At 41.5% G+C, this 26,876-nt stretch overlaps 1 protein-coding gene across 1 annotated transcript in view; it reads left to right on the top strand.

Annotated features, from left to right (window-relative positions):
- The window catches only part of BANK1 (B-cell scaffold protein with ankyrin repeats 1), a 240,865-nt gene that overhangs the window by 44,986 nt on the left and 169,003 nt on the right, over window positions 1-26,876 (top strand). The window contains exons 4-6 of the mRNA XM_015405768.1: window positions 9,865-9,982; window positions 16,808-16,946; window positions 20,889-21,031. Of these exons, the coding sequence (XP_015261254.1) occupies window positions 9,865-9,982; window positions 16,808-16,946; window positions 20,889-21,031 (400 nt within the window). The remainder of the gene's footprint in view (window positions 1-9,864; window positions 9,983-16,807; window positions 16,947-20,888; window positions 21,032-26,876) is intronic.

The following is a 26,876-nucleotide window of genomic DNA, read 5'->3' as shown; positions in this document are numbered from 1 at the left end:
GAAGGGTGGGAGGGAAAGAAATAGGATAGATGGTAAGCTCCTGGCAAAAGCCAGATTTAAATTTGAGATATGCTAGTGCATAGTTCAGGGCCAAACAAGATGATTCTACATTCCCAAGTCTGCCAGAAAGACATGGTGCCATTTTAGAGTTTGTTTTTTTAACTTTTTTAAAAGCCATGGAAGCCTGATCCTGCTGGAGACTGTGATGTGGAGATATGAGGGGATCCTCTCTCCCCCCATGCAGTTTTCAGGAACCAAAATGGCTGTTTGGGCCCTTAAAAACAGCATAGGGGACACGAGCTCCTTCTCCCTCCATACCACAGTCCCCAGAAGGATCAGACCCTCACTGTATTTTGAAAAGTTTTTTTAAAACCCTCGAATATGGCACTACATCTCCTGGGCAGACTTGAGGATGCAGCGTCAGCTAGTTTGGCCCTTAGTTTCTTAAATCTAATCTACGCATGCAGGAAAGAATGAGGTTATGGAGAGGAGTATTTGACTTCAGGCTGCATGTGTGAGGTACTATTTTTGAATGCCTTCCATCAAGAGCTCCCTGCCAGTAGGAAACCAGTACATCCAAGACAAAGTCTCTAGCCCAAATCTCTCTATGCTGTGCTAGTTTTCTACTTCCAGGAAGATTTTTTTTTAAGTAGGAAACATTCGAAACTGTCATCCTCCTTCCACAGTTTGAAGTGGTCTTGTCCATTCTGCCCCTTACTACTTCATTTTGTTTCATGTGTATATCTACTCGTAGGGCCCATCTAGATGTGACAGGCATCCCCGAGTTAGTCCTAGATACATGCTGTCAGAATCCTGGTTCAATCAGTTCTCAACACCATTCACTTAGAAGCAAGTTAAGTTTATTGAGACATTGAAAGATACCATAGTGGACACTAGCCTTGTTAGAACTGAAGATGAGAGTGCAAAGACTGCAGATATATTGTGTTCAAGCAAAGGCAGTAAAGATCAGGACCCAATCATCCCACAGCATTTGCCTGCCAGAAATAACAGTCAACTACCCCCTCACTAAGCAGGTACCTCTCTACAGATATAAAGCAGAACAACAGGTCTCTGCGACACAGTGTCTGGCACATCAAAGCATTTAGGAAAGCGAAAGCATTTCGGTTTTCACACCCCTCTCTCCCTCCTCCTTTCTCTCTGGCAGGCGAGCTATAAAATGCATAGTGAGCCTGACACATGCTGGCAATTTTAAAAGTGAGTTTCCACCCAAGAATACCTCTAAACTTAGCTGCAGAAATCCAATTCTGGTTGGGACCACCATGGTGAGAGGAAGGGATCATGTCCCCCCACACACACTGCTTTTCATCCACAGAATGGCACTGGTGTGTGTGAGGGCAAATAATGCCCCTGGAACTATTTCAGGGAGGGAAAACAGCTGTCGTCCTGACAGAATTGGGCCCTTCCGGCAAAGTTTAAAGGAGTTCCCAAGTGGGAACTCACTTTTTAAAAATGGTGGCACATGCCTGGGGTGAACCCCTGAGACCCCCATCACATCTTGATAGGCTCTTAACCACTTCAGAGTACTAGTTCTCAAGAATACTTGGGATCTGAGGTAATCATGACTCTGACTAGAACAGCTCTTCGTAGAGACCCAGTGATGGCACTGAAGGAAAACTCTGACATTTAGGTAAGAATTGAAAGCACACCTCTTTAGCATAGACACATTTCAGTACATATAACTGAAGAAGAAGGTGGCACAAGGAGAGCCCACTGATGACTACATGGCTCAGGCATGGAAGGAGACTGCATCCAGCTTATAACACCTGAATGACAAATATGAAGCATCAGTTCTGGAGAGAACAGCACAAGCCCCTGACAAGACAAATGGCAAGAAAGCAAATAATATATCCAGTAAAGCCAAGAGAGACGGGGGCAAGGGAGTGCACCAGAGCCAGCAGTCAATGCAGAGTGGCAGACAAAAGTGAATTGTGCAAGGCCCTGAGGAAAAAGGTCAGCATGAAAGTTTGAAAATGGGAAGAAAAAAACCCAATAGGATCTCTGGGATCCTTTGGGGAAATATATGTTACACACCAAAGTGAAAATGATTGATTTATTAAGGCCTGGGAGTGATGAGAAAAAACCCAGTGATGGAATGCTAATCACAGTGATGGAGATTTATCGGGCCCAATTCCAATGAATAATGTGAGAATCATCCAATATGTAATTTTACATCGCCATATGGATATATAGCACAGCTGAGTGCTTCAAAAGCTAAAGTGCTCTTCATAGGGTGTTTAACCACTCACAGATATTCCTGTGTATTTACTTATGTTTTGTAACAGCATTCTTGATCTTTAAGTGGAGTGAAATCTGTTTGGTTATGGAGCAAAGAATCCAAAATTGAAATGTTGGAGAATTTTTCACCATCTTTTCTATGTATGTGTGTGGGCATGTGAGAAGTCCCTTCCAACTTGTGGCGACCCTATGAATTACTGACCTCCAAAATGTCCTATTGTTAGCAACCTTGCTCAGGTCTTGCAAATGGAGGGCCGTAGCTTACATGATTGAGTCAATCCATCTCTTATTGGGTCTTTCTTTTTTCCTGCTGCTTCAGCTCCTCCTAGCATTATTGTCTTTTCCAGTGACTCTTGTCTTCTCATAATGTGATCAAAGTACAATAGCCTCAGTTCAGTCATTTTAGCTTCTAGGGAGAATTCAGGATAGATTTGCTCTTTGTTGTTGTTCAGTCGCACAGTCGAGTCCGACTCTTTGCGACCCCATGGACCAGCTCCCACCAGGCCCTCCTGTCTTCCGCCGTCCTCTGAAGTTGGCTCAATTTCATGTTCGTTGCGTCGATGACACTGTCCAACCATCTCATCTTTTGCCGTCCCCATCTTCTTTGACCTTCAATCTTTCCCAGCATCAGGGTCTTCTCCAGTGAGTGCTCCCTTCTCATTTGGTGGCCAAAGTATTTGAGCTTCAGTTTCATTATCTGGCCTTCCAAGGAACAGTCAGGGTTGATTTCTTTTAGGATTGACTGATTTGTTCTTCTTGCAGTCCAAGGGACTCTCAAGAGTCTTCTCCAGCACCACAGTTCAAAAGAATCTATTCTTCGGCGCTCGGCCTTCCTTATAGTCCAACTCTCGCAGCCATACATGACTACTGGGAATACCATTGCTTGGACCATGCGGACTTTTGTTGGCAGGGAGATGTCTCTACTTTTTATCATGCTATTTAGGTTCGCCATCGCTTTCCTCCCAAGGAGCAGGCGTCTTTTAATTTAATGGCTGCTCTAGAACCAATTTATTTGCCTTTTTGGTTGTCAATGGTACTCGTAAAACTCTCCTCCGACACTACATTTCAAATTAATTCACTGTCTTCCTGTCAGTTTTCTTCATGTTCCAACTTTCACACCCATTCATAGTAATGGGGGATGCTATGGTATGAATTATCTTGATCTTGGTTGCCAGCGACACATCCTTACCCTTAAGAATCTCTTCTAGCTCCTTTATGGCTGCCCTCCCCAGTCTCAATCTCCTTCTGATTTCTTGGTTGCAGTCAAAACAATGGCCCTTACGGTCTGTGGGCCATTGTTTAGTTTTCCATATTTGTTGGCATATTCTTGTTAAGATTTTGATGGACTTAATTCAGCCCATTGTGTTATCTATTTTCTATGTTTAGAAGAAGAAGAGATTGGATTTATACCCCACCCTTCACTACCTGAAGGAGTCTCAGAGCATCTTACAATCTCCTTTCCCTTCCCCTCCTCACAACAGGCACCCTGTGAGGTAGGTGGGGCTGAGAGAGCCCTTTTGAGAACTGCTGGTGAGAGAACAGCTCTGAAACAACTTGTAATTGACCAAAGGTCACATCAACAGCTGCATGTGAAGGAGTGGGGAATCAAACCCAGTTCTCCTAGATTAGTGTCTGCGCTCCTAACCACTGCACCAAACTGGCCAACTTTTACACTATTTCACATGCAATTTCCTTCCTGGTTTTCCCACTCCATTTTTATTTTATTTTTGCAGTGAGTTAGAACAAGTTCATAGCACATCATTAAGATAGAGATGCAATACATAAATGTCTGTGAGGATATGCAAATTGTTTATTGATATTTCTATTTAATATGCATCATTGCAGTTGAACATATATATGGCTCATAGATGCAGCCAGCATAAAGGCACACCAATGGATTGCGAAGCGGATATACACTTCACATATATTCCTTGCAAGTGTATATTAATCATGATCATAAGGGTTGCCCACTAGCTAATGCTTTCCCCACCCCTCTTTTTAATCAGTTAATCTGTTAAATCAAGATGTATTTAACATATTGCAGAACTTTGGTAACTGTTGCCTTTTAAGGATCTTGATGAACATTTTCTCTTATCAGTGAGAGAACTCCCGATTTAATATCCAACTGCTTCCAGGGACTGTTAGAAAGAAAGCCCAACTTTTAACAATTCATTGTTCATACAGTTTGGGAATGTGGGTTATTACATTAATGCACTGGAGCTTCAGAGCTAGTTTCTAAAACAGCAATTCAAGACCCATCACCACTAGTGTGGAAGGCATGGGTTTTAGGGGTGTATTTCTACTGATTTTAGCTGTGCACATTCAGCTTTACATTGTTCAACCTAGACTGCACTAAAATTGTCCAAAGTAGACAAAAGTAGACATGATGTTTGTTGTGTATTCTCCACAGTGGCTGGCATCCATACAACACCTGCCATTCCCCTGGAGAACTCCCTCTAAAATGTTGCAGAGCCCCAATTCTCATTAGGACCACAGTGCCAGCTGCACCATTTCCCTAACCCAAAATGGTGCTGGGAGCTGTTATTTGCCATATCAGGCAGCTGCATATGCACTGATGTTTGCATGAGCAAATGCTCAGTGGGGCACATAACGCCCCTGGCACTTTTTCCAGGTTGGGAAGATGACATGTGAAAGGCAGGAGCCTCTCCTCCCATCCCGCTGCGGTCCTGACCAGAATCATGGCCCCACCGCCCTTTTAGAGGGAGATCTGTCCCTTTTAGAGGGAGATCTGTCAATTCTGAGACAAATGTAAGGGTTCACATTTAGGAGACATTTCGAGGAAAGAAGGAGAGAGGAGTTACCCACATCCCTACTTTGAAGTCTCAAAACAGCCCTTTTCAGATGTTAAAATCACAGGAGCCAATGGTGTACCAGGAGCCAATGGTGCATAACAGGAGCGTACACCACCACTGATTCTCCCAATACACAAGGCTTCCATTTTGTGAGAACAGGAACAACATAATATATGTCTACACCCTTAGTACATATGGACACAAAGCCTGGAAAATCCACTGGTTAGTTCATGTATACAGGGGAGGGACTGTGTAGTTCAGCTGTAGAGCCTCTGCTTGGCATGTAGAAGGTACCAGGTTCAATCCCTGGCATAGTAGATGATGTGAATTATTTCTACCTGAGACCCTGGAGAGCTGCTGCCAATCTGAATAGACATAAGAAAAGCCATGTTGGATCAGGCCAATGGCCCATCCAGTCCAACAGTCTGTGTCACACAATGGACAAAACACAGGTCCCAGTCAATACTGACTTTGATGGACCAAGTGTCTGATTCAGTATAGGGCGGCTTCATGGATTTGTGTAAACCTGTGTGCACATGGTGAATACCCACATTGTTCCATTCACTGAACATAGTGACCATGAGTATTAGAAGTATTGCAGGTGGCATGCACTCCCATTATATGTAGTTGGCAGGCTCCTGGTACCTGCTACTGTAGCATATGAAAAGGGCTAATATATAAGAGATACATACTCCCTTCACGAAATTCCCACCACAAACTGCTCATAACTGGTGAGCTGTATTGAAAGGGTAGAATCCTTCATCTTGGATACACTGCAAGATAACGTTTTCTTTCTTTCACAGCTATGTTGGTTTCTGACTCAGTGACAATGGGCAGAATGTTCATTACAAATGCTGTGTTTATTCATGGAAATGCAATTTCAGAGTCATTCCATCAATTCATTTGATAATGGAGGGCTGAAAGTCATAACGCCGTCCAAATGATTTTGCGTAGGATAGGCTGAAATGAAGCTACTGAGTATTATGAATTAAGGAGAGTGGCTGAAATAAAACCCAAGGCATCAGCACGGTACCCAATTAAGTGAATTACTAAATGTATATAATGGAGACTGGGCTAATATTTGATTACCAAGATATAAAGTACAATTTGAGATTAATTCTTTGGGCATGAAGTATAGCAGTAGGTATTTGTCAAAAACTTGTCAAAGACAGCAGCCTCAGATGGCGCTTGAGCCACTATAATCTTAGCAGGCATTATCTTTAATACTCAAGGGAACTGGACTGTAGATTTCTCTATTTAGTTTCCACCGCAGAACGCAGTCGCAGCATCATTAGATACCGCTAATGAATTCAGATCCTGGAATTGTACAAGAGAGGGCATGTGGCTAGGCCGCCATTATTCAAAGTGCTACTCACACACAGGATTGCTGAGGGCAAAACAGAGAAATTCTGTGACGTGTTCTTTGGAGAATACATCTTGAAGGTGGGTGAAAAACATGGAAATCCTGATAATGGATCTCCTGCATTAGTTTAGCCCTTAATAATGTCTCTTTTGCTTCTTTTTAAATTCCTGGGATGGTTTCCCACACAAGAACTGCCAAATCATCCCCTCCATTTTTGCTTCAGGCAAAATTTTGACAATTCTGATTTTAAGTATATGCACCAGTAGATGTGTTTGGAAACAAGATGCCTGTATTTTCAGATCTTACTGTGTGGAATATTCCTGTTTTTCTAGGACAAATGTTATCATTTGCTTTTGCTTTATTGCGTATCTATGACCATCCTAAAGGTGTGTTATCGAATAACTGTGATAATGTGTCCATGAAAACAATCTTAATTAGCTCCACTCAGAAGTCCCAATTTATTCAGTGGTATTTACTCTGAAGAAAGTGCTTTTAGGATTATGCCACAACTCTGGTGACCCATCTATCTTTTGCAAGCAAAACAAACAAAATTGTAACCACAATCTTTGTTCTGTTCTGCACCATTTTTATCCCATTTTCATGGTTTGCTTCTTTCAAAATGCTAACTAATGTATGTGTTGTGTATGTAATGTAATGTAATAAAAGTATTGAGCTTGAATCTGAGATGGTATTGTAAAACCGACCTATCAGAACAAAGGAAGTTCTGGAGGGAAGAGAAATGATTGGCCTTTATGTACTGCATTTGATTGGACCTTAGCTGACATGTGGGCGTGGCTTGCCAAGTCCGGACAGTTTAAAAAGGAGCCTGTTGCTCCATTGATTTGTCTCGTTCTGGTTCTTCTGACTTCGTGTTCAATAAAGCTGTTAATCACTGTTCACGTGCTGCCTGAGTCTCGTATCTAACAGTATGTTTATCTATAAGCTGATTTATTTGATTCCAGAAAAGTCCTGGTACTTCATTTGTAATAGGCATTCCCCCCCCCCAACCCCAGCTGAGATATGGCTGGAACACCTTCTTACTACTAAAGACACCATCCAGCTCAGCTGCAACAGGAAGCATATAAAAATAGCATCACCTGTAGGGATACTTGAGCACCTGCTAGTTTTATTCATGTTTTCATCACTATTTGTGAGCAGAGACAAAGCCAGTTTCTTGACAGATTGTCTGGCTGTTCATGGAGTAGCTGGAGCCTGTCTTGCAGGTTACTTTTCAATGTAAATGAACAGAACTGTCCAGCACATCTCCAGTTAAAGAATCTTAGGTAGGAAGTGCTGGGGAAAGGCCTTTCTCACCTGAGATCCTGGAGAGCTGCTGCAGTCAGAGTATACCATACTGGGCCGGGTAGGCCAGTGAACTGATTCAGTATATTGCCACTTTATTGTTATGATTACCAGGGCTCTAGTCGGGGGGGAGCTCTCAGGTACGGAGCTCCGGAAGAGAACCTCTAGGGGGCGGGGCGGTCACGTGGTGAAGCCCCGCCCCCTTCTTTACCCCGCCCTCTGCTTCGATCCTCATTCCGTTTGGGAATGAGGATGAAGCAGGAGGGTAAGTAGCCGGGCCTTCTGACACACTTCCGGTGATGTCAGGGGGTGTGGCCTTCTGTCACTTCCGGTGATGTCAGGGGGCGTGGCATATGCAAATAAGTTATGCTAATGAGTTATGCTAATGAGCTCCGGCAGCTCTTTTTCTACAACAAGACCCCTGATGATTACTACTACAACAACTACAACAACAACTACTACAACATAACTCAACTGTTGATCATTAAGAAGCCAAATGGTCATGTTTCAGTTAATAATCTGTGAGTAACTAATAATGATCTGATTAAACTCACTGGAAATAATCTAAAACAATGTTTTCTGGGGCTCAACAAGTCTTTCTGAGGCCAGATGCTAAACCTTCTCAACACAGTTGGCTAACATGAAAACAGCGCTTTTAGTTTTCTAGGAATGGGGGCAGGGACTCTCCACCTCAGGGGAAGGGACAAATCAGCCAGAAGATGTTGCTGACTGGTTGCTTGGAATCAATTGCTCAGCCTTAGGAACTTTAACTGATTGAGTAGCACCAAGGAGATACCGCTCTAATGCAGTCATCATAGTTTCTCTCTCTCTATAAAATTCAACTGGGTTTCACTTGGGGTTTTAATGTGCAGCTGGCAACTAGCCAGGAGGACTAGGGAGGGGTCAAGGACAGCATGTGATGTTACTTTCAGTAAAATAACTGGAGGCGGTGTCATGATGTCAGAGTTCACCCTAAACTCTATGGTTACACCATATGATTAAACCATAGAGTTTGGGGCAAATCTTAGAGTGGTGCACTCATTTTTTCTCCTGCTGGCCTTGGATGCTTTGGAACAGGAGGAAGAGAGAGGGAGACCTAGACTGACTGTTTTAAGTCCATTTTCCAGTGCAAATGATTTCACCTCTCTCATGCACACACAGAAAGAGTGAAAGTGAAAGAGTGGGAGTGAAAGAGAGAGAGAGAGAGAGAGACTGCTCTGCATCCACAGACAATAATAGCCAATGGTGGTTTTCAGCTGAATATCAGATGTTCAGATGTTGTGTGATTATGGTCTTTTTCTACTTCTATGAGCAACTCTGAAAGTTTTGCCTGGCCTCTTCCCACCTTTGTACAGCTGGCTTCTGTCTAGAAATTATTAACTAATAAGAAAGTTTCTTGCTGTCTCTGTTGCAAAGACTCTTCCAACCTATGGTGACATTAATTAGTATCTAGAACATGGCCTTTTTGAGTTCCAGCCGTATAGAGTCAGCTGCCTTTTGAGACCTGACCTTGTAGACCATGTACACACAATAAAAGCTTTTTCAAAACCTGCTTTCACAGTATATGTGATAAAGGTCTTCTTGTGTTATTTTGTGGATACAGTGGAACAGAAGCTTCCCAGGGGCATGTGTGGCTTGCCACACACTCTTTGAAAAGCATTTCTCTGGCATGTGGTGAGAGCTGCTGAAGGAGGAAAGGAAGTCGGGGGGGATCCATTAATGTTTTTCATCAAAATAGGGGTTCTTGGGTTGCTAAAGTCTGAGAAATACTGTTCTAAAATGTTGATATGAATGTCCTGAATTACACTGAAGAGATCAGGGACCTGGACATTTGATACCTTAAAAATGCCTAGCAAAATAACAGACCATAAAGCATCTCTCCACACTGATCATAATTTTATAAATTTCTGTGATTTCCTTTGTTATCTGTATTTTTAAAAGTTTTTTTAAAGCCCCCAAACGTTTGCATCTTTTTTGGAGAAGATGTTCCATCCCAGTTCCAGTTTCTAGGTCACACTACAGTATGATGGTGTGTTGGGTAAGAAAGAATATATAGGACTGACTTGTTTTGGGATAGGAGAAGAGCTTTTAATTAGTAGTTGTAACTTTGTTTTGGGCAGATCTTGATACACTGTCATTGGATTTAGAACATGCTTTGAAGATAGAAGACAGTGCAGTAACTGAGACAGACCCTGAAACACTGGAAAGGCCAGCAGTCTTAGTGCTACCCACAAGGATATCATGTGAGGTAAGACGCAATGAGTTATTTTTTAAAAGCTTATGTTAAAATGATATTATTATTTTCCTGCTTCCAAGTGACTTCTCCTTCCAAGAGAGAGTGTGAACAAAAAACCAACAGACACATTTGACTTGGTGGCCATGGAGCATTTGGCTTTTAAGTGCTGGCCTTCCATTGATTCTGTTCTATTGTAGGTCCTATGACTGGTTTCTTTTATTGAGCAGATTTGATTTTAAACTTATTTCAGTGTTATTTAGGTGTATCTGCATATTGTATAAAAACTGCACTGAGCCTCAAAGGACAAGTGGGGTACAAGCAATGCTCCCTCTAAGCTGTGGAGTCTTGTGAGCTACTGGCATTAAAGTCGTGAGCAAGCGATTTGGCTACTGCATAAATTAGTTTGCTCTGGAGCCATCCTTCCTGAGCTAAGACAACAATGTGTGAGGTAGAGGCTGAAAAACTGTGAGCTAGCTCACACTAACTCAGCTTACAGGGAACACTGGGTACAAGTATTTCCAGTAAATAAATATTTGGAAACACCCACCATTTTCATACTGAGCAAGGGAATATATAATATGACACTCAAAGGAAAGTATTGAATGGATTTATATTATGTATGGATTTATGTCAGGTATTAACTGTGCCAACCTAATGAAAGTTATAGTCTTTAAAGTCTATAAGCTTTTAACTCAGTGAACTTAGAAGGGTAGCACTATACTCAGGATGGAACTGTAAGCCTGAGAAACATTCTCCAAAAGTTGTGGACCCTACAAGTGAAGGTAGAATATATCTAGTGCTTGTAGATCTTGCAGCCACCTTTTTTGCACTGCTAAGCAAGGGTGAAATGGTGACATGCAGGGCCGGCTCACTCACTAGGCGAACTAGGCGCTCGCCTAGAGTGCGTCGGCCCTTAGGGGCACCAAACTGGCACCCCCCCCACTGTCCTGGTTCAGCTGCAAACACTACTGAGTTTTAAACATGTTATGATCTTTCTGATGATACAAACGCCAATTCCACCAAAGAACTTAGTCCTCTGGGCACAGAAGGGTCAGGGCTTCCGGTCTGGCTAAGATGGAGGACTGAAGCGTTTCGCGATCGTGCGAAGCGAGCGACGGCCACTTTTGACAGTTTGGGCAATACACAGCCCAACGCATCACTCCCCAGCGAGGGGGGGGGACAAGCAGGCAGCAGCGCCCTAGAGGGAGTGTGAGGTTGGCGTAATCCAGCTTCGGAAGAAGCTGAATTGGGCTTTGACCTCCTCCCACGAAGAAGGCAAGTGCCAAGCAACTCTATAGTGGCCGATCGAGCCGGATTACCGGCATAAATTCTTCGTCAGCAGACTTCTTTGAAGAAGGACAACAACTGTGAGTTAAAAGAAACAATGCGAAACCCGTTTTGAACGTGCTAGATAACAAAAACGTGCCGCTTACCTGAACTGAGTTTGGAGTCAATTTGAATTAAGCGGTTGAGCGGAAAATGAATAGTAAATCCCAGAAATCCGCCTCCATGGAAGCAATGGAGAAGAGAATGACAGAGGCAATACAAGCCATGGGGGAGCAGATAGAAAAAACATTGGGGGACCAACTGGAGAAGCAAACTCAGATTCATCTGAAACATCTAGAAGAAGTCCAAGAGAAGAACATAACAGCATTGAAGGAATTGGTTACTACAGAAATAACTTCAATCAAGCAAGAAATGGAAGGAGTTAAGAAGGATGTTCAAGCAAATGCAACCAAGACTACAGAGACAGAGGAGAAGATACAAAAAATAGAAGAGAAACAAGATTCTTTGACTCAACAAATTACAAGATCAGAGACAATGATGGAGTTCAGAAGGATGCAGACTCATCTGAGATTCAGAGGCATTAAGGAAACAGAGAATGAGAACTTAAAAGAAAAAATGATGGAAGTGATAACGGCTTTTCTGGGCGAGGAGGAAGGGTCAATGGACTCAGACTTTGATTTGATTTATAGAGTGAACTCCAGAATTGCAGAAAAGAAGAATTTACCAAGGGATGTAATTGTACAATTTGTAACAAGATCAATAACAGAGGAGATATTCAAGAAGCAATTCAACGTCCCTTTTGTAATAGAGGGAAACAAAATTATGGTGATGAGAGAACTCCCAAGAACAATACTGCAAGACAGGAAAAGGTATAAATCCTTGGCGGACAAACTCAGAGCTTTGAGCATCAGATATAGATGGGAGATTCCACAAGGTTTATCCTTTACGTATCAAGGTGGGAGGATTCAGATCAGATCGATGATGGACTTTTATAAATTTAAGGCGGACAATGCGGACGTCTTTGGAGAACTTTAAAATAAAACGCATAATGGAGTACAAATTGTTGTCATGGAATGTTAATGGATTAAATTCACCAAACAAGAGGAAAAGAATCAATCATTGGATACAGAAACAGAAATGCAACGTGATATGCTTGCAAGAAACACATATTAGAAAACAGGATATAAAATATTTAAAGAATGCTTTATTTGGAATTGAATTTTGTTCTGCGGCCTCAAACAAGAAAAAAGGAGTTGTGACATATGTGAAGAAGGAGTTACAACCTACAGAAATTTTTAAGGACATAGATGGCAGATACGTGGGTGTGGAATTAATGATTCAGCAGAAAAAAACATTGTTGATCAACGTGTACGCACCCAATGGAGCAAAGGAAAAATTTTTTAAGGATATAACTGACCAATTACAACAATTGACTTATGAGCAAGTTATTATGGCCGGAGACTTTAATGGGACAATAGATCGTCTAGACAGAAAACCACAAAAGGACAACGAATTCAGCGGAAAATTGCCAAAGAATTTTTTTGAATTAGTTAAGCAAGAAAAATTAGAAGATGTTTGGAGGAAATGGAACCCGATGCAGAAAGACTTTACTTTTTATTCCAATAGACATTGCTCTTTTTCCAGAATTGATATGATTTGGATGTCTGAAGAATTATCAATGAAAACACATAAGACTGAAATTTTGCCAAGATGTAATTCAGATCACAATCCGGTGGTATGGAGTTCCACAGAAAGGAAAAAACCCTTTCTGTGGAGGATTAATGAAGACTTGTTGGATAAGAAAACGGTAATTGAGATGTTAAAGGAAGAAACGAAACAATTCTTTCAACAAAATTTAAATAAAGAAACACCGATACAGATTGTATGGGATGCTTATAAAGCGGTGATGAGAGGAATTCTCATCTCGCAAAACGTGAAGCAAAAAAAGGAAAAACTTCAAAAACAAACAGAAGTGTTAGAAAAAATTGCTCAGAAAGAAAAGGAATTAAAAAAGAAGCCTGGAAAAAAGCAAATTATTAAAGAATTAAAGTTGCTGAAGGAACAACTGAATGAGACTTGGAATCAGGAAATGTATTGGAATTTAAAGAAGTTACAACAGAAATCTTTTGAAGGGGCGAACAAACCGGGAAAATACTTAGCTTGGCAACTTAAGGCTAGAAGAGAGAGAAGAATGATAACCAAAATAATAGAAGATGGAAAAGAGTTCGTTGATCCTAATGGAATAAAGAGATGTTTCTTCAAGTATTATGCTAAACTATTCCAAACAACTAGAGTTGATCTTGAGAAGATTAAAACATATTTAAAGGAGATTCCACTACCAAAAATAAGTAAGGAATACAAAGATTTATTAAATGGTCCAATTCAAAAAGAAGAAGTGATGAAGGCAATAGAAGAGACAAAGTTGGGGAAGGCGCCTGGGCCGGACGGATTTACAGCGAAATTCTACAAAAAGATGAAAGAAGAAATTTCCCCGGTCCTGGAAGCTTTAACCAACGAAATAAGAGAAAACAAAAAGGTGCCGGACTCATGGAAAGAAGCAATTATTTCTTTGATTCCAAAGGAAGGACAAGATTCAACAAATGTAAAGAACTACAGGCCAATATCTCTTTTGAACAACGATTATAAAATCTTTGCAAAAATTATTGCAGAAAGGGTGAAAAACTATTTACAAACGGTAATTTCTGAAGATCAAGCGGGCTTTTTACCCAAAAGGCAGATTAGAGACAATGTAAGAATAGTAATGGACGCAATTGAATATTATGAAAAGCACCCAGAAAAAGAAGTAGCTTTTCTGTTTGTTGATGCAGAAAAAGCTTTTGACAATCTTAATTGGAATTTTATGCACCAGATGATGGAAAAGATTGAAGCGGGACAACATTTTAGAAATTGTATTGAAGCTATCTATTCTGAACAAAGAGCTAAAATAAATGTGAATAAAGAACTGACAGATAACTTCAAAGTACAGAAAGGAACAAGGCAAGGTTGTCCGTTATCACCGTTATTATTTATCTGGGTATTGGAAATACTTTTACAAAAAATACAGTACGATCAAGAAATAAAGGGCTTGACACATAAAGGACACCAATACAAATATCGAGCATTTGCAGACGATGTAATGTTTATGGTGGAAAACCCAACAGAAAAATTGACATTGCTTTTTCAAAAAATAAAGGAGTTTGGAGAATTGGCCGGCTTTTACGTAAATAAGAATAAAACAAAACTTATATGTAAAAACATGATCAAACAAAAACAAGTGGAACTACAAGAACTGGTACAATGTGAAGTAGTTAAAAAAACAAAATACCTTGGAATTGAATTAACGGCAAAAAATATAGACCTATATAAGAATAATTATGAGAAATTATGGACTAAGCTGACTCAAGATTTTAAGAAATGGGATAAAATGAACTTATCACTGATGGGAAGAATATCAGTTATAAAAATGAATGTCCTACCACGTTTGATGTTCCTGTTCCAAACAATACCAATTCTGCATAAAACGGATTTGTTGGCCAAGTGGCAACAAGAGTTGTCAAAATTTGTTTGGGCAGGCAAGAAACCAAGGATCAAAATGAAAATACTTTGTGATGCCAAAGAAAGAGGAGGTCTACAAATGCCAAATCTTAGACTATATTATGAAGCGGTTTGTCTAACATGGATGGATCAATGGGTGAAGCTTGAAAATGACAGATTGTTGGGGTTGGAAGGGCATGATTGTAGATTTGGCTGGCATGCATATTTATGGTATGACAAGATAAAAATGGACAGTTTTTTTAAACTTCACTTGGTGAGAAAAGCTTTGTATATGGTATGGACAAGATATAAGAAGTACCAGAGTGACTTAAGACCATTGTGGATTGTACCAGTAGAAGTGTTGATATCTTACTCAAGACAGCGAGGTAGAGACTGGTTGCCATATAGAGATTTAATTAAAAAAGAGGGAACAGAGTGGGTAATGAAAAAGCAGAATGAAATTGAATATGAATATGAGTGGTTGAAATATATGCAGATTTATGATCTTTTTAGATCTGACAAAAAAAACTATGGTTTTAGAGAGGAAAAAAATGAAATTGAAAAGGTTTGGGAGAGTGGAGGAGGAAAAAATATTTCTAAAATGTATAAGGTGTTGTTAAAATGGTATACTGAAGATGAAACTGTTAAAGAACAAATGTTAAAATGGGCTATTAATATGAATAAGGAAGTGGCTATGGAAACCTGGGAATATTTGTGGAAAAATTCTATTAAGATCTCGACATGTACTAATGTTAAAGAAAATTGTTATAAGATGATGTATAGGTGGTACATGACACCTAAGAAGATTGCAAATATGAATCAAAATATGTCAAACAAATGCTGGAAATGTAAGAGGCATGAGGGCTCATTTTATCATATGTGGTGGACTTGTGAGAAAGCTGTAGACTTTTGGACAAAAGTCCACAATGAAATGCAAAAAAATACTGAAATGTTCTTTTAAAAAAGCACCGGAAATTCTGCTTTTGGGACTCAAAATGGAAAAAAAAAAAAGAAGGGTCACTCAGCTGAGTCAAAGAAGAATCTAAGTAGGGGGGCTATTACATAAGGACACTCAAGTTGCAACTGACTTATGGCAACCCCAGCAAGGAACTGTCAAGGCAAGTGAGAAGCAGAGGTTGTTTGCGACTGCGAGTGCCTTTCTTTGCAGAGTCTTCCTTGGTGGAAGCCAGATGTACAAAAGCAAAAGTGAGTGTTAAGAGCATGGGTGCCAGGGGAACGGGAGGTCCGGGGTACAGATCCAATTAACGGGTCCGAGCCATGGTGGGTGCATGGGGGGGGGAGCCAGAAGGTATCCTCGCCTAGGATGCAAAATAAGCTGGGGCCAGCCCTGGTGACATGGTCTCTACAACTTACATCTCTGTGCTCTTTTCTCTGCGATTGTTAAACCGGTGAAGATACACTCATGTTCCTGACATATGGGAGAAAGACTTTTGGGGACTGCCTTGAGTAGGAACACAGTGCATGTCTGACCATCAAATTCACCTCTGTAGCAAATCTATCACTCCTGTTACATGTTGTCAGGCACACCTTTATATTGTCAGAGAGTAGTCGTGTTGGTCTGCAATAGAACAGCTAGATCTGAGTCCAGTAGTGCCCCAGAGACCAACAAGGCTTTCAGGGTAGAAGCTTTCAAGTGTCAAAGCTTCCATAGTCCTTTCCCTGACAGAGGAAGCTTTCACTCTCAAAATCTCACACCCTGAAAATCTTGTTGGGCTCTCAAGTGCTACGGGACTCGAATCTAGCTCTCCTTATAGTGGAATCCTAAGCAGAGTTGACCTATCTAGGTCTGTTGGTTTAGAATGGGGTAACTCTTCTTAGGATTGCACTGGTCGTGACCGAGCTGCTATCACCTTTCCATGACCGTGTCTCAGAATGAAAATCATCTCCTGGTAACTCATCAAGCAGCTTCAGCTTACATTAGAATCTTTTTGTGTGTCATTTTATTTTTCGTCATTCTGTCTGAACATCTAAATGGTTGTAATTCTAACTTCATAGAACCCTGAAGAAATATTCATTCTTCTGAGAGATGAAGTCCCCAGTGGCTCAGTAGAGATTGAGTTCATGACAGAAAATCAGCGAATCAGGACTCAGCCAAACTTCTGGAATCAAAACGTCATGTTTATGAAGACGCTCAGTAAGATAATTTTGAAGTCCTTTCTGATTTTATTCTCTTTTGATATAGGATAAGTTGAGGGAGAGTGACTGGCCCAAGGTCACTCAATGAGCTTCATGGCAGAGTGAAGACTTGAACACAGGTTTCCCAGATCCCAATCTAACCAGAACGCACCATACTGGTGCTAACATATTTAAATAGACATCACTTGCTTTATGGAAGTTTTACTTTCTGTCATAGCCCAATACCCCTTTGGAGCGTTTCACTATGCCTGGATCATTTTGTATGCAGAATGCTATTTCATTAATACGCAGACATAAAAGCTTGTTACTTATGTGAAACTGGATTTATTGGGTTGTTTTTGTATGGTAAAATGGCAGGTGGCAGTCTTTAAAATGTCATTGATTAGTCACAGATTGCTATTCTCAATCAATTCCTGCTATAAAATGTGCACAGCTCTTATTCTCTTATTACCGCACAAAGTTCAGCAAGATGTTCTCTTGTTTTACAAAGAGATGTTACGGGTGTTTCCCCCTTCCTCATTCAGCTTGTTTATTTCATGGTTATTCATACCAACATCAACTATTTTTCATTGTTTGGGGCTTCACATCCAGTAAAAAAAAATTTGGTTCCGTGCGCTCTTTCCTTCCTAAATAATGAGGAAAAATTGAGATTCAAAATGCTACCAGTATTTCCCATTTACATGTAACATTTACTGAATTAATGTTGCCAAATTGCTGGCAGTCATTATACTCAAAAGAATTCCCTTTAGACCAAGCTCCAAACTTTCTTATTCCTTTAATTTCAGAGAACTTTGACTCAGTGGTAGGGTACATATTTTGAATACAGAAAGTGTCAGGTTCGATCCTGTGTATGTTCCGGAGCAGGGGTCCCCAACCTTTTAGAGCCTGTGGGCCATTTTTTTTATTCTAGCACAGCATATTGGGCCCAGCCACAAAATGGCTGCTGGAAAATGGCTGTTGCAGAAGGTCGAGCTAGTCACAGAAGGGTTGCTGAGGTTTACCTTTAGTCACACAGTGGAGATCCTTGTGCTGTGGCTGCCAAAGCATTGTTTTTTAAAAATCTGCACAGCCCATCAAATCTCCATTGGCCAGTTAGAAGCTTTGTTGGGCAAAGGCCCACCTGGCCCTGCCCATTTTCTAAAAACACTTGGTGGGCAACAGGAAAAGTGTCTGTGGGCACCACGTTGAGGACACCTGTTCTGGAGGATACATATTTGTTGTTGTTTTGCTTTTCAGCCTATTATATTTAGATGGGGAGGCTAAAGGACATAACCTGTTAAATTTATCTATGTATAGCACCTAAAATATTTTAGATTTATCTAGAAATCATTCAGAATGATATAATCTTCCTGGACTAGGCTACAAAATGGCAGTATGTATTTCACCCCTGAAACTGACTCTAGATATGAGCCAACTCTCAGCCTTGATCTTATCTGTTTGGGTTACTTGTTCCTTACAAGAAGTAGATTCCAGTCCAGTAACACCTTAGAGACCCAAAAGATTTTCAGAATATGTGCTTTCAAGAGCCAAAAGCTCTCTTTCTCAGATACATGGTCTCTGGTGAAGGGAGTTTTGACTCTAGAAAGCTTATACCCCCAAAATCTTGTTGGTCTGGAATCGAATTTGGTTCCTCACAAATAGCTCATAGTCTTTTTTTATTCCAAGATTCATTAATCCATTTAGGGACGGCTCAAGATGTTAGTCTCTCTGTAGCTGTAGAAAAGAGCAAGAGTCCAGTGGCACCTTGAAGACTAACAAAATTTGTGACAGTGTATGAGCTTTCATGATTCACTGCTCACTTCTTCTGAATCTCTAAAGAAGTGAGCAGTGACTAACAAAAGCTCATACCCTGTCACAAATTTTGTTAGTCTTTAAGGTGCTACTGGAGTCTTGCTCTTTTCTACATTTAGGAACGGTCACCGATGCATTTCTCAAGTTAGACTTAGCTGTATACAATAAACAGTGCAGTATCCGTCTGCTTAGCAGAGATTAGGCCTCTGTGATCAGAAAGAGGCCTGGCTGTTGTGGTTGTGGTGGTTGTGTTTTTTGGTTAATGAAATTCCATCTCCCAATCTAAAAATTACTACCGAATGGGAATGCCCAGCTCACATTGTAGTGAGCACTGAACTTCAACCCACCTTGATGTGTAGAAGAAAATATTATTAACATCCAGAGATGCAAAACAGACTCAGCTTCTCACTACCGAATAGGCTTTGTGCTACTGGAGGGAATCAAGCAAACCACAAAGCATCAGGAACCTGAGATGAAAATAAGGTTGACCGAAACCACAACTAGCACATGGAGGATTCAGCATGGTGGAGACTTCTGATTGGACAGTAATAGAGAGGACAGAGAATTACAAGGACATCACTGTGGCTCTTGAAAGGTTTTTCTTTGGAGAAAGTGTCCATAGAATTCATAAGACCCTCCTAACAGGACAGGAAGTAATGTACATGGTTTATATCAGAAAGCCAAAAGCTTGGCAATATACTAAGAAATTATGAATATCCTACCAGGCAGAACTGAAAATTCAGCTTTCAGAATTTATTCACAACAGTGGCCAACCAGATGCTTCTGGGAAGCTTATAGGCAGTCCACGAATGCAACATGCCTCCCCTGTTGTTTGTCTCCAACGCTAATCAACAAGTCAAATGAATGAGCCACTTGCAATAAAGTTTAATAGTCCATCTTCAAATTATATCTGTTAGAAAAACATTTCTTTTTAAAGATATATTTGTATCCTTCATTTCAATTTTGGGCTTCCTGAGTAGCTTATAATTAAAATTGATCACATTTTTTTCATTAAAGACAGTTGCTGAAATAAAAATAAATGTTAAAAAGACAGATTCTAAAACACACAGTTTCGTTTGGTGCTTAATTCCTACACAATGAAAGAAACTTTATCAAATATTGCAGTGTCTATTGGGGCTGTACATGTTGAGCATCATGAAAGTATACCAGTGTACGAATATCCACTGTCAACTTCCAACATATTAAAATGATCAGAATTTCCAATTCAGTGCATGCTTCCAAGGCAGATTTTCCAAATAGAAGCAGTGTTACTTTGGTGAGATGACAGATGAAAGTGCCGCTTTAGGTGCACATACAGTACACAAACACAGGCAAAGAAGGTTCTGGGACACTCAGGTCCTCCTCTTCCCTTACACTGATCCTGAGTGCCTAAAACCAAAGCCAGCACATGCTCTTTGTTTCTCCTCCTCCTCCCTCCTTACGAATCCGGTGCCAGCTTCCTGGGCATTGTGGACTCCACCCTCCCTGCTCCCAAGAAGTTGTTGCTGAACAGCAGGAAGAGGCTCCTTAAAGAGCCCAGTCCCTCCAATCAGTGGTGAACCAGGAAGCACCTCAAAGAGTCCAGTGCTGCCATTCAGTGAGTCAGACAGTGCTTGAAAGGGCCTGCTTCCCGAGTTGGTTACCCAACCGAGTAGCTTCCCCACCTTTAGGAGGGCATGCCATGAATCAGTGTCCGGCACACCCTCAGCACACTAGAAAGGAAATGTTATTCATATTAATTTGGTACATGATTTAGTATTGGAAGGTAACAAATAGGTACAATCCGATGATATGATAATTTGAACGATCCAAATTTTTCCTGAATGTGAATCTTAAACCTATTTGATGGGTGGAAGTGTGGCAGCTAGGGTTGCCAACTCCTGGTTGGTAAATTCCTGGAGATTTGGGGGTGGAGCCTAGGAAGTGGGTGGATCTCGGTGGACTATAATGCCATAATGTCTGTTCTCCAAAGCAGCCATTTTCTCCAGTCGAACTGATCTCTGGAAATCAGAGCAATCCTGGTGTACTCTGGAGATCAGTTGTAATACTGGGAGATCTCCAGGCTCCAACAGGAGGTTGACAATCCTAGTTGTCCATAATGGTTCCTCTAACATTCCTTCCTTACCTTTTTTTATTTCTATTTTATCAGATTTTCCTGCTGGCATTGTAAATGTAATTGTTTACTGTGAGGGAGTCATTAAAGCAACAACACGGATTGAATATTACACAGCAGCAGAGGAGATTGAATGTATACTTCAGAAGGTGGCGGATCCAGTAGCCTTTGCTTGTCAGGTAAATTGAGCTCTGCATTAAGTTAATGGGGGGGGGCAGAAGTGCCGATAGTAGACAGGAGAACGTACTTTGTGTTGTACATTCTGTGGGTCGATGGAATAATAATGAGGAATAGATCGATTGGAAGCTGCAAAAAAGGAATCCAGTTGACGACATTCCTAGATGTAACGTCTCAGCAAGTACAATAAATCACAGTTGCTTAGCTGCTGTTCACCGCTGTCATATATAAAGTCGTAACTGTGCATGATGGTTTCCGTATATAAAGAACACATTCTGCCTGCTTCAAAGGTGAGGAAAATGTATAATAAACAGTAATTTATTACAACTGATATCAGTCACAGCCTTGATAGGGAAAAACAAAACAAAAGTCTTTCTGAAATCAGCTTGTACAATTCCCATGATACAGAGTCTTCATGTCTCCCACAAAGGCTGGGAGTTTCATGCCTCCTAGGCGTGTGGGGGCTGTATTCCAATCACAACTGTAGCACATGTGGAGAAGGGGCTTCAACCTCCACCACACATGCCATGCCATTTTTGCAAATAACTCCAGAAAGCTGCTCTTTGCTTCACTGAGAAACTTAAGTTGTTAAGTTTTCCTTCCACTGCTGCTTAGAGTCCCTGCTGGGGTCCTGGAAGGCCTGGGATGAGGGGAGGGAGTAAGTCTGAAACTCTTCTGCAAAAGTGCCAAGGTGAGGGTTGGAATACTGACCAGCACTTCTCAGAATCATGGAAAGCCCAACACATATGTGATATGGCAGCCATAAGAACTTCGAATAATGTAACGTGGACTTCAGTTATTATTCATTCTTCAGTGTCTACAGGAAGTTGCTAGAAAGGCAATGCCCACGGGAAGGACTCAATGCATCTGGGAAGCAGCATCTGTAATGGCAGCAGGGAGAATATTTCTCTAGCTGTGGGTTGGAGCCAAGTGAGAACTGAAGTAGTCCTGCAGATCAGTGACTGTTTCAGGTTCTGTTTTCTTGCTGGTGGATGCTGTGATCATCTGAAAGCTACATTCTGCCTTCACAATTAACTATGATTAAAATAAGCCACATAGGCCCTGGCCACACGGGCCGGATATCGCGGGGGGGAGGCATGGCTAAATGCCCTGGAGGAAACTAACCTGTGGCTGCCCAAGCACACGTCCCGGTCTCGAGGTCCCATGGTTGGGGGAAATGCCGATCAGATGGGTGTCCTGCAGCGCAGCACAGAAGCCGCGTCGCGCGATCGCACTGGCAATCGCTCTTTGTGCGCATGCACTGTTGGGCACTGTTGTGCAACCTGCGGAGATGAACACTGGCAGGCGCCGGATGCCACGTAAGTCCACTGAGAATGCAATCAGACACCAACCCTTGGCCCGCGGTTTCAGGAAACTAGTACCTCTTAGATACTAGTTTTTAACTCCACACCTTCGGCAGGAGCCATGGGTTCGCCACGGGAGCACTGCGCTTCCCAGATGTTGAGGTGAGATTGCACCCGGAATATCCACGGGACTCCCGTGCCTCTCCCGTGGCAACTTTGGTTGAATAGAGCCAGGGCAATTTCTCACTAGAGCTGCCTCGCAGCACAGCCGCCGTTTGCCCCGACACAAACATGTCAATTTCAGACCCAAAGCTCCGGGACTGCATTTTTACTTGCGGCTTCGCCTGATTTCCTCCGCAGTTTCGTGATCCTGGTTTTTGAGGATCATGAAACTGCGGAGGAAATTGGGCAAAGCCGCGAGTCAAATGCAGCCCCGCAGCCTCGGGTGTGAAATTGACATGTTTGTGTTGGGGCAAACGGTGCTGCGCTGCGAGGCAGCTTTGGTGAAAAATCACCCCCAGTGTTACGATGGTTTCCCAAACTCTAAGCCCTTGTAGTTATACATCAGGGTTGCCAGGTACCCCTTAGAAACGGGGTGGGGGGGAGACTTAATGGCAGCAGGAGACTTACTGGCAGAGGCTGCACACCAGAACTGAAGTTATAGTATTGTCAATGATGTAGCAGTGCTCTGGTGTTTGGGAAAAACCATAGAGTTTTTGCTGAAATACCAGAGCATTGCCACATTGCCGGCAACATGATGATGTTACTTCTGGCGTGTAGTGGAAGTGATGTCAGCATGTCACTGGCACTGACAGCCTAGGGCTCTATTTGCTGCCAACAACATGGCTGAAACATAGGGATAGGCCTCCCCCGCTGCCAGTAAGTCCCCCCCACTGGCCAGCTGATTGGTGGCGGGGGTGTGGCCTGGGGGCGGGAGCCTGGCAAACCTAAAATAGGCAGAGCAGAGCTTGAAAGGGGCATGCCATATTCTCATGAAATGTCTTCATTTATTTGATTTGTATCCTGCCCTTCCCCACACATATAGCCCAGCCCCTCCTGATTTTATACTCACAGCAATCAGGCACAATTCAAAGTGCTGGTTCTTACTTTTAAGGCCCTACATGGCTGGGGCTGTGGTACCAGAAGGATGTCTCCTCCCATATTATCCAGCCCATCAATTAAACTCCTCACCCAAGCCCTTCTCTCTGTGTCTCTGCCTATAGAGGTGAGGCAGGTAGCATCCAAGACAACTTTTTCAGTGATGATGACACACTTGGGCCTGCCTACAAGTCCTTGAGGGTCACCTGGCACCTACTTAACTTCCTGACTTTTATCTGCTTCTGTCACTGAGAACTCAGAAACTGTGAATGTGTGGATCTCCATGTGCTTTTCAGATTCTGGCAGATCTTTGGGTCATACTCACTAAATGAATAAGGGTAGGCATGTGGATTGCTTCTACCAGTCTTGTGACAGCTGAAAATCGATTTGCAGCCAGCCATTGAAAGGTTCAGGAATCCACAATTAAAATCTGTGATTAACCTATTCCTCAATTGAATGGATCAATTAAGGCAGTCAATGGAAGGCATTACAATTATAGTGCATAGTTGGACCGTGGACAGGTGTTTGATTTTCTAAGAGGTCTGCAGATTGCCATGCAGATTTCTCATCTATATGTTCCAGGGTTTTAACCACATCTAAGCACAAGAATACAGCTCCTGCAGTACAACGACTGCTTCTGCCAGGGCCATATAATGGGAAAAGAAAATCTATTGCAGGAGAGGAAAGGACCTGAAATACCATTTGTCCAACAGTGGCCAGTCTGAGTGCACTTGACGTGTCTATATCGTAATTGGAAAGCAAGAGCAAAAATAATAGCTGTGTTTGTAATTCAGACAGTCTCATTTTCCTGTGACAAATCTACCGTGTCTGCCGCCTAAGGCATTATGCTCATAACAAAAGGATTAATAAAAAATGATGCATTGCATTATTAGCAGTTGGCTAAGGGCACTGGTAAATTCCTTTCAAACACACATTTTTTAAGGATATTGTTGTTTCGGTAAAAGTAGCTGGCATCATAGTGGAAGCAAGATGGAGCTTGCAGAGTTTACACTGGTACTGGGAAGGGGCAACCACAGGGGGAGGCTTTAGCATCTATGTCTCTTCTGGGACCATCTGGTTGGCCACCGTTGGGAGGAGGAGGAGGCTGGCAAGATGGGACCATTGGACTGATGCTGCATGGCTGCTCTCACAAACTAGCCTATTATAATCCTTCGTGCATTAATGAGTTTAAACCTTTGAATGAAAAGAGACAGGCTGTAGCCTTGTTGGTCTGAAGAAGAAGAACAAAGTTTGAGTCCAGTGGCACCTTTAAACAAAGTTTTATTCAAGGAATAAGCTTTTGTGGGCACACACACTTCTTCAGATACAATGAAATGGAAATTACCAGTCCATACATATAGGTAGAGGGTGAGCAATAAGTGTGGCAGAATTATGTGAGACGGGACGGTTTTGTACAGCAACCTGAATTGGCTTAGATCTCTCTGTCTGGCTCTGTCCCATAAGGTTTTGCAGGAGGCTCTTCAGCCTGACAATGCACCCTGCACTCTGCTCTAAAAGAACTGTTTACATTTCTGAGTTCCAGCCTCAAAGCCAAAATCAGTGGCTCCAAGCTCCTGCCTTGACAGGGAGGGTGTTTTTAAACTAGTAATACAATGACCCCAGTCAGAGTCTTCTGGTCAGAAAAGGGAAGGGTCTGGGTTTCATCAGGACCATCCGATTTCTTGATTGACACTAATCTGGATTCTGAAGGCAATTAACACCAGTGTTTGAGATGCTAAGGGCCCTCTGCCAGCACCATGGTTAGGTCTTGCCAGAGTGGCCGGAATGCATTCCTAAATAGATAATAATCCCTAAATGAATAATGAGTGCACGATTTGTTTATAAGTATTGGTTTGTCTTTTCCCTTCTATAAGATGAATGTTGAAATTGCTACTTGCTTGAAAAATTGTGCAGTATGGTTTTCTTTTTAATAAATCATAGATACTTTGGAACAGTTCTTTTTTTAGTTGCTGTAGATTTTCCGGGATGTTCTTTTGTTTTCTTCTTTCTCTCTCTCTCTCTCTCTCTCTCTCTCAAACTATGGGGTTCTTGCTAGTTTTACCCCCCACCCTTGTCAAGCCGAGCAGGGATGGAATTTCTTGGTAAAGCTCCTGGACTCTTTTTTTTTTTTTTAGAATTTATTTATACTTTTTCCAACAAACAAACAAACAAAAAATAGAAATCCAAGTACTTTCTTATTGTACAAATCAGTTTCGGAGTGTTCATTATACATTTTTTTCAAACCATTTATACACTTTAAACCATCTTTTCTTATAAACGTTATCGTCTCTTTCTGCTAATATCATATTTAATCTGTCCATTTCTGCTATTTCTAATATTTTTTCCATTATTTCTTCTTTTTTAGGTAGTAAATCTGATTTCCATTTTTTCGCTATTAGAATTCTGCTTAACGTGAGGATATATAACACAATACATTTATCATCCTTGTTTATTATATCAGGCAAGATATTAAGCAAGTAACTTTCCGGGTTAAGCTGCAGATCTATTCCTACAATTTCTTTTATCAGATATTTTACCATTTTCCAAAATTTTACTATTTTGTCGCACCTCCACCAAGCTCCTGGACTCTTAATTCCCCCAACAGCAAGTCAGCATACAAGATAATGAAGATGTTTAACAGATTCAAGGACCAAACAGGAATAACAAGCTAGAGCTGAGTCCAGTAGCCCCTTAGAGACCAACAAGAGTTTCAGGGTGTATGCTTTCAAGAGTCAACGTTCCCTTTGTCATTTTTAATGTAGTTAAAGTGTAATTCTGTACAGAGTTATATAGTTCCAAGCTCACTAACTTTAGTGGACTTGGGAAAGTGTACTTCTGCTTTGCATTGCATTGCTAGACTCCTAAAAGCAGGGTGAATATGGAAGAGCCTACTTGTGTGACCTGCAGTCATAATGGCATAAAATGGATTATGCCAGTGCTGTCATTGCAATCTCAGAAAACAGTATGGATACACAAATATGCCTTCTTTCATTTCTTTTTGTTTTCCAGTGTTATCATTCTCGGCCTTTTTGTTTCACCCTTTTTTTTGGTTGGTATTTTTTGTGTTTTTTTAAAAAATATATGTGTGTGCACCTGGAAGTCATAGTGACTGACCCCTACTGGGGGTCTGGTGATATTCAGAGAGGTGGCTGAGTAAGGCTTGTTCCCACCTCCTGCCTCTGGTATTCCTTGGCGGTCTCCCATCCAAGTACTTGCCAGAGTTGACCCTGCTTAGCTTCTGAGATCTGACGAGATCGGGCTTGCCTGGGCTACTCAAGTCAGAGTACCCATTTTTCTTCCTGGTGTTCCTAATGTATTTATTTCTTTTACTCCCTTTTTATGATTTATTTATTTAAAACATTTTATGCTGCTGTTCCACCCAAACAGGGTCCCCAAGGCAGCAAATATCAAACATTAAAACTTTTCAAAATCAAAAACTTTAAAA

The sequence above is a fragment of the Gekko japonicus genome, unplaced genomic scaffold, assembly GCF_001447785.1.
Source record: "Gekko japonicus isolate JY-2015 unplaced genomic scaffold, Gekko_japonicus_V1.1 scaffold81, whole genome shotgun sequence".
Taxonomy (NCBI): domain Eukaryota; kingdom Metazoa; phylum Chordata; class Lepidosauria; order Squamata; family Gekkonidae; genus Gekko; species Gekko japonicus.
This window is presented reverse-complemented; position numbering and strand designations above follow the sequence as displayed.